The 8573-nt window shown below is 42.9% G+C and overlaps 1 protein-coding gene across 1 annotated transcript in view; it reads left to right on the top strand.

Annotated features, from left to right (window-relative positions):
• BRI3 (brain protein I3) overlaps positions 1-7847 on the top strand; it is a 19209-nt gene extending 11362 nt beyond the window's left edge. The window contains exon 3 of the mRNA XM_009886220.1: positions 7715-7847. Within this exon, the coding sequence (XP_009884522.1) occupies positions 7715-7847 (133 nt within the window). The remainder of the gene's footprint in view (positions 1-7714) is intronic.
• The last annotated feature ends 726 nt before the right edge of the window (positions 7848-8573 follow it).

Here is an 8573-nt window from a genome sequence, read left to right as displayed (position 1 = left end):
CCCCCCATTAGTGTCACCCTTTGTCTTGGTGTTTGTATTCTGGTAATTAGGATTTCTTTGTAGCAATGAGTTGTTTTGGGTAAGAGGAAGAAACTGGCCTTGCTTGTTGGTAACCCAAAGTGATACCGATTTGGCTGTGTGTGCAGCCAAGTGAGGAAAAACCACACCAGGTCTCAGGCTAGTTCATCATGGATAGGTGTCCACCATCTACAGAGAATTGTAGCGGGTGTGCTTAGCTGCGTTTGTGAGGCTAGGCTGTTGGTGTGAAGCCATGAAGCTTGTCTCTTAATGTGTTCTCAGAACTGGAATTAAAGCAGCGGTGCTACTGCATGAGAGAAGGCTGGTCAGTTGCAGGCATTTCAAGGAAGACAACAGCTAGATAAAGGCTGTACCATTGCCAGAATTTCTCTGGCTCCGCAGCCAGCCCTCTGTATAGGAACTAAATCATAAGGAAGTTCAGATAAATCTGCAAATACTGTGGTGTCTCTTACCGGAAGGTGACTTTTACGGATAATTGCATTTACATGTATGTACAGCTTGTGTTGAGGAGGGCAAGCCACTGGCTATGTGTAGATTGAGGCTCCTTTCTGTGAACACAGATCAACAACTATTCAATATGCCTTCAAGCTGGGGCTAGAGGAACTGGCACCTCTCTTCATGGAAATTCAAACTGTAAACATCCCGTGCTTACTCAGTTGTTGCATATATAATTGTCAACTTTTCTGCTGCTTGCAGGTAAGATTTAAACATGCTTAACCTAGCTGCTGTTGTTGCATTAGCTAGGACAGATGTAAAGAAAAGCTATCTATGTTTGTTTTCATGTTAAAAATGAAAGATTTGGTGTGCAGCTTCCAAAGTCCGTGCTTGCTTGTCACTAGTCTGATGCTTCCTCTAAATCTAAAGTTAAAGATTCAACCGGCCTCAGTGGCAGGAGGGATGGGATACGGATTTGAAAACTCTACTCGCTTGATCAGTTAGTCAGTATCTGTGTAGAAGGCAGCTGGAGACACCCTTAACTCAAGTGCAGTTTCTTTTCAGCTCTTGCAGAGCTTGTTGTACAACTAAACTGTCTCTGATTACCTGGGATGATCCTTCGACTTTATTTGTAAGGGATGAAAAATGGTGATAAGCACACATTTAAATACTGCGATGTAGTGTTAAGTCTAAAAATGTGCATGTTAAATTGTACTGATGCGGTATTTGCAGATCTCACTATTGGCCCTCTGGTTCTGAGCATTTGACTTAAGATACTAATGTTTTAAGACTTATTTTCAAGAAAGGGGTCTGAAAAGTAATTTTGTTTTAAATAATTGTCAGTGGGAATAATTGACCTTACTTTATGGAGTTGGCAACTGCAGTTACAGCTTAAATACAAGATGCTGCTTGCAGTATAAATAAACCTTTCCACTTTATTTTTAGGTTGGGAGTGGTGCAGTTTTAATCAGCTCTTATGTGGTTTATGCTGTAGCACAAAATTTATGTTTGGTTACATTAGTGAATCTACAGCTTGAATGCGGAGTCTCTAATTACTCTGCAGCTTAGGTAAGATACACAAGCAAAAACTAAAATATTAATTCTCCGTTACAAAGAGGTCGGGTGTGAGGTGGTTTTTTTCCTTCTAAAGTTAGTAACTGGCTAAGCAGTGATTGGATAAGTGTTCATCTAAAATTAGGTGGTGACAGAAACCAACAGAAGCCCAAAAGTGTTGTTGTCGTTAATGCTGTAGTAATATTACACTGCTATAGATGCGATAGGCACTGGCTCTGGAATACCAGGTGTGTTACGGTGGAGGTCACACAGGTACAGTTCTGGGAAGCTTTCCAAATGTGTGCAGCTTGTAGCTGACTTGTTCCACTGCTTGGCTCTGCCTTCCTTGGTCTTCCTCTGTCGCTGACCCGGCAGCGCTTCCTGCAGCGGGCTTTGTCCCTCGCTGGTCCTTCTCCCTGGGTCTGGTGATGAATATGGATGGCGATGTGTGGGGTTTGATTGTTTATTTATTTATTTTTAATTGGCATTTTGCATTACCACAAAACACTTCCTGATGAACAGCTCTATTTAGAGGAAAGAGAGTTTAAAATAAATTCTGTTTTAAGTGTCAGGGACATCTGCTGACCCATAGACTTGGACCTCTCAAGCTGATTACGAGGTTTGATTGTAATGGGTTAGACAGCAGTCATCTACGCTTGGGTTTGCAGCTACTCGGGGCTGACCAGAAGTACCCTGATTGATCCCTCTCTAATGTTTAATTAGTGTGTTTATTCTTTAAGGTCAGATCAAAATTAGGCTGCTTATACTCTTAACTAAGCACACTGGCTTACCTTCACAAAGGTAGACTTCAGGGCAGGAACTGAATGTGGAATCACTAAGAGACAAGGAGAAGATTTAAAACCACTAACAAAGCAAGAGTTGAATGCCTGCAGGAAGGGAATGCTCAGTCGGGCTGAATGAGAAAGATGGCGTTAGTGTAAGAAATAACAATACCCTTAACGTACTAGGTACTGCACTTTGTACGCGTTTTCCAAAGTAACGTTATTTTTAGTGTCATTGACATGCCTGGAAAAGGGACTTTGCCTTTCTTGGATGGATCTGTAGTACTGGAAAGTGCCTAAATCTTCAATTACTCAGAAATGTCTAGATTGTGTCTGAGCCTCTTGGTACATACAGTATGTTACTGGGTTAACCTGTGGAGGGGGAAAAGGAGAGGCCTCACCTCCTGAGCTTCTGCTGCTGATTTTTATTTGGTCTGAGCGTGCTCAGCGTTTCATGCATTTCCACAAGTACAAATTGCCATATTCAACTTGTGTCTCTAGGTTTGCCAGTTTTGCTGGAATGCTAGTGTCCTTTCTATCACTGCATCTGTAGCCACTCTGGCTATCTAAACAGTTTTGAATCACTTTGCATTTCAGTCCTATTAGCCGAATCTGCCCAGGAGATGGCACTTCTGGTAGCATCATTTCCCTGGTGACTGAAGCTGACAGAACGAGAGCCTTGTTTACTGATTCCACTCTTTAATTGCAGTCTAATTTTGAGGGTCACTTGCAATGTAATTTTACAGTTTTAGTGTCCAGGTATACCCTAGGCAAAGAGGTGGTACAGCAGAGAAATTACGCTAAAGCTTTCCTGTTAGCCTAAGCCATGCTACGTAACGCCCCCCCATACACCATAATCTGCTCAGGTGGGACAGCAAGCTGGAGATCTCTGGAAGCAAGGGTTAATAGGAGGCTCTTCAGCTCTGCTTTAGAAGTCGGTCTAATTAAGTCATCTTGGCTGGGTTAGTATGCTCTGAACTCGACCTAGCAAGATTTTGATGTTTCCTGGCACAGGTTAATGGTATAACAACTCTTTTGGGATTAGGACTCGAAAGTTGGGTAGCAAGGGTAAGTCGGTTGATGTGAGCTACATTTTTTTTTTTTTTTTTAACAATCTCTCTTTCCTTTTGACTCTCTCTAATTAATCCACATCTTTTATTTTATTTTTTTTAAATGAGGACCAAAGTCTTACATACAGTCATCTTGATGAAGCATTAATAATCCAGAGTATATGGAAAAAGTTTACTTCATGATGTGCCCCTGTATGATATTTGCCTCTTTACTACTAGTGACAGCGACTGCTGTTCTGTTCATAATTTTTCAGTAACTCCTTCCATATTTCTTTCCCTGGCAGTACTATCCCCTCTGGCTGTTCTCCCCATCGGTGCTTCACTTTGCTGGGGAATGCTCTGTGGTAAGAGGGGAAGGGAAGCAGGCGCCGCTCCCATGGTCTGACGGGAATCCTGGGCTGAAGTTCTTTGTAGCAGAACACCAGACAGAGACTAAGAAATACTAATGAAGCTGAGCAGATCTAGTGCCTGTAGTTTCTCTGAGTGCTGTTTGCTGAGGTGATGCTGGGTGAGTGCGGTGAGTCAGTGACTCGTGTCAAGACAAGGGTGAGTTTCTGCTTTGCAGCATAAATGGCCTGGCTCCTTTTTGTCTGCTGGTGTATAGTGTAATTTGTCAGCACGTTGGCTGTAGAGGTAGAACTGCATTGCACACCAGGTGGGGGCTACATGGCGCCTTTCTCTCTGACCCTCGTGACCTACTGGACATAGTTGCCCTCAAGCCAGCAGCCGTGTAAAGGCTAGCTGATGGCACACGCAACTGTGGTCATCGTTCCCACAAGAAACGCTTGCAGTATCAGCTGGACAGCGTTGACAAACCTGACCTAGAGAAGAGAGCTCTGGTAAACTGCATCAGGAAGACCATCAGTAGTGCTGTTTCCAAGAAACTTGCTCGTGCTGCTGTTCAGTGTGTCTGTAGTTGATGGTCAGTATTAAAACTTGTAGTAGAAATACCAGAAATGAAAGTGGGATTCTGTGTTTAAAGTCCATACATTCTGTAAGTCAGCAACTCACCGTGGCAAGAATCAGTAATTGGAATCAAATACAAAACTCCAGTAAGTAAGATAGACCAACTGCCTGGTATGGCAGTCTGGTTAGGTCTCATCGGTGGAGACTGTCACATCCTTTTGGAGAGGATTTAAAGAAATCTACCTATAAAGAAAAAAGTTCCACTGTTACCTTACGCTCAATTCCTTGAACATCACTTTTGCTTCAGGTAGAGAATAAGATACTACTGATACCACAACTACTGTATGAAGTACTCAGTAAATGTTAGGGGTTTTTGGTACTTCTGGTATTAACAGCAGTATCTGTGGGTGACACGCCAGAACCATTGTCCTTTACAACCTGTGCTGACTGTATCAGTGTGCTGAATGTGGAGATTCCATCCTGGAGAAAGGTGGTTTTATGAATTTGGGCAGTATCATGGCTACTTTATAAGTTTTGTTTTAAGCCAGTATTGATACCTGGATTGTGATTTGGTGACAGAGATATGGGAATAGGAGGTAAAAGAAAATGAAGAGAGGTGAAACTTTTTCTATGTTTGAGGAAGCTTTTCCTCAAGTGCTTTAGAGCCATGGGAAGAAAAGGAGGTACCTATACCACTGAAACTCATTCTACAGAACATGTTCCAGCTCTGGGTAAAATGGTAGGAGCTGAAGTCCTGGAGAGTTTGTCATAACAGCAGAATGCTTCTGCAGAGCTGATCTTTCACTGTTCCCATCTCCCTGGACGTGCAGATGTCAGCGTTGAAGGGTAATCTTACATTGTTGTGGCAAAATAAAGTGCCTGCACTGATAGATAGAGCTGTGGCAGTGCATGTGCCTGACTTACAAGGAACAGAGGGGTGATGTGCTGAGTTTGTAGGAGTAGCCACAAGGAACAGCACCAGCTACAAAAGTCTGAGCTTTGGGACAGCTGCGTGCTGAGACTAGAATCCATATGGTGATTTGAGCATTAGTGTACATTGTTTAACTTTTTGCCTTAAAGGAGTGTTATTTGAGGGTATGAAACTACTGCTGGGATCAACTGTACTCTGATAACACCTTTATACCAAATGTAAAGTCAACTTCTATCACAAGAACGCTGTAAACAGAAATAAAGTAAGCTCACCGAAAGGAGGGGACTGATGTTGAAAGCTTAAGTGGAACATGAAGTTGCTTAAGCAGCAGAATATCAAGAACACTCCAAAAAGCCTTTTGACTTATGATGGTTGAGGGGAAGGAGAATGGTTCTTAAGTTTAATCAAATTGTAATGTTTTAGCAAATTGCAGTAAGGAAATGCTCTTCAAGTCTGCATCATCCTTTCTTTGCTCTTATTATGTGTACAGTTGGTTGTCTGTGATGGCTCTGTATGTAGGGAAACAAAAACTTGTTGGCCTTGGCAGCTGCTTGTAGCGTGTATTTCAAGGTCACAGCTCTGTTCCTGGAGACTTTCATTGTACCAGGGAATCTAAGAGATATATCTTGGTCAAGTGTTTTGCTGAACTCCAAATTTTGACTACTTAGTATAGCTGCTCAAATTTCTTAAGTCTGAATAGTCAAGCTTTACTGTCCATTTTGGGAGATGTTTAGATACAGCCCTTCAGAAAGAAGTCAGGGACTGCAACTGGAAGTGTGTTCAGGTAAATTTCTGCTGTCACAGAACTGTGCTGAAACAGGATTTCTCACGTAGGGCAGTCATTCAGTCAGGACTCCGCTGGAGCCAAATGCCATCACTAGTAGATTCTCCTACAGTTCTAAAAGACTTCAGTTTTTGGCAGTAGAAATGGGGAGTACCTTCTGAGGGTTATTTTCATAGTGATGCGTGCTTGGCCTTTTCTAGTTCCCAGAAATAAACTTGTTAAACAACTTATGACAGTAGTGCCACATCTCTGAGCTGTCCTGGTGCCTTAGGAGGTCTGAACGTGAGTAGTTAGCATACTGCTGCACACGCTTATTTAATTGGCACCATCCACAACAACGTGCTGACACTTGAAGTACTCTTCCTCTGTAAATCTACAGCTAGAATTTTTAAGTCCTCCTTATCCTGCTAAATTGGTCAGAGCCCAAAATGCCCAGTTCATCCGGCCCTTTGCATGTTAATGACGCTGACCTGTGCACCTCTGAGAGAATGTACTGGCAACCGCAGGAACCAGACAATGCCAAGTTGGGTATTAACTTGAAGTAACACACTGAAACAAACCTATTTGCTTCTCACTGTCTGCAGTGGTTTTCACTTGCTGAGTGAAAGCATGAGCTGATTCACCAGAAGCCCTTAACCAGCATTACACAACTCTGCCTATTCAAACCTTTCGCTTAGGAAGAAGCTGAGAAAAAGCACCAAATCATCAGATCAAAACATTTGGAAAACAGGGATTATTTTTTTTGCACGTACACTGTGGGAAACTTGAGTTTTGCCCTGGGATAATTGTGGAAACTAGGTAGGCAAAGCATATGCCACAGGTGTGACTGCTGCCTGTTGTAAAAGACCTAAAAAGCTGAGAAATGGAGTTCTTTGGTGTGCAGTAACCAGTATAACACCACTGGTACAGTTAAATCTTTAGCACTGTGTCATTCCAGATGAGTCAGTAAGTTATTTTAAAAGCAGGCTTCTTCTCATTTTTATGAGAGTAAACTTCAGTGATGCTAAGATTTAGTTCTAGAAAATTGTATCCTCACCTATACAGAAAAACTTGACCCCAAGAAGGGTAAGCAGGGAATAAAGTTTGGTACTTGTTTACAGTCTCTGTCCTGAATGTGTGACCTGTTATTCCCGTGTAGTTACTTGGCAAGGCTGGTTGGTCTGGGACGCAGGAATACGGGGGGAGAGCTGTGACTTTTGGACTCTGTAGGGCCCAGCGATGGCTGTAGGGGCACAGGCTCTCACGTGGAAGCTCTCCGCAGGGAGAGTGCTGTGACTCGTTCCCACTGTACAGGTGTGACACGCTGTGTTCTTCGGTGCAGTTGCGTTACCAATAGCTGGAGTTGCATGCCTGCTCAGAGCTGTGGTGGTTTGTTCCAAGTACCAGTCCTGGATTGCAGGGACAGAGAGGTGGTTGCTCCCTGGAACTAAACAGCTACTTTGAATTAAACCTTTTAGGCTTCTTATCTACAGTCTGGTCACCTGCAAATTTCCCTTTTTTAAGTGGTATAATTCAAAACCTTCCCCAGCAAGCTATGAAAATAAAAGCCTTTTAATGGAAAACAAACCAACCAACCAACCACCACCCAGAACTCTGTGAGCCTTATCTTGCTATATAAAATGGTGTGTTTTTTTAGTGACTGCCAGATGACAAAGTGGTAACTTTGGGGCAAACGTGGTGGGTGTCCTTGACTGTCTGTTTTGCCTTTTTACAGGGTTGGCGTGTTGGAGGACACCTTCACCTGTCTCGGTGTTTTGTGTGCCATTGTATTCTTTCCAATTGGGATTCTGTTCTGTCTTGCACTGAGGCAGAGAAGATGCCCTAATTGTGGGGCAGCTTTTGGCTAAGGGAGTGAACATGGACGTGCTTACGGAAGCTACAACTGTTAGCATACTCTTTCTAATGTAAATGTCATGTACAATCATTTTATTTGCTTCAGACCTGTTTTGTAAAGTGTGAAGGAATTTAGTCTCTTGCATGTAATTTAAACTTAATCTTTTATGAGCATGTGCATTGCAAAACATGAAAACCCCACTTGTTTTCCATGTTTAGTGGCACCTGTTGACAACTAAATAAAACTGCTTTTCCTTTTGCAATCCTCAACTTGTGGCTGGATTATTAAAGTATGTGACTAATGTGTCTGATAACACGCAGTCTGAGAAGTGGCGTTAGTAATCCTAGCTACAAAGAAGGATAAATATTTGCCAGAATCCTTATGATAAAAAACCCCACGTGGTTTAGGGCTGTATTGTTTAAGCACGTTAGATGCTTCTGAGGAAGGTGTTGCACATGCTGTGTGCTACCCACCACGCTAACGGCCCCTCACTGTCTTCTATTTTAGTTAGTGAAGGTTTAAGCTTATAGGGACACAGGGGACCTCCAAGGGCTGCAGTCGCACTGTCCTGTCCGCTATGGCAGACGCTTCCTCCTGCTGTGGAACCGGTGGTAGGTCACCAACAACGGTACTTTCCGACTGCAGTGGGTGCCCTCCTCTAGGAAGAGGGGCTGTGGTACTGCCAAGTACGAGCTGCCCTGAGCAAAGATTTTTGCATTTGAGATTATTTAATTCTGAT

This window comes from Charadrius vociferus, unplaced genomic scaffold (genome assembly GCF_000708025.1).
Source record: "Charadrius vociferus isolate BGI_N301 unplaced genomic scaffold, ASM70802v2 scaffold430, whole genome shotgun sequence".
In the NCBI taxonomy this organism is placed as follows: Eukaryota; Metazoa; Chordata; class Aves; order Charadriiformes; family Charadriidae; genus Charadrius; species Charadrius vociferus.
The sequence above is the reverse complement of the archived record's forward strand: the minus strand, read 5'-3'. Positions and strand labels throughout refer to the sequence as shown.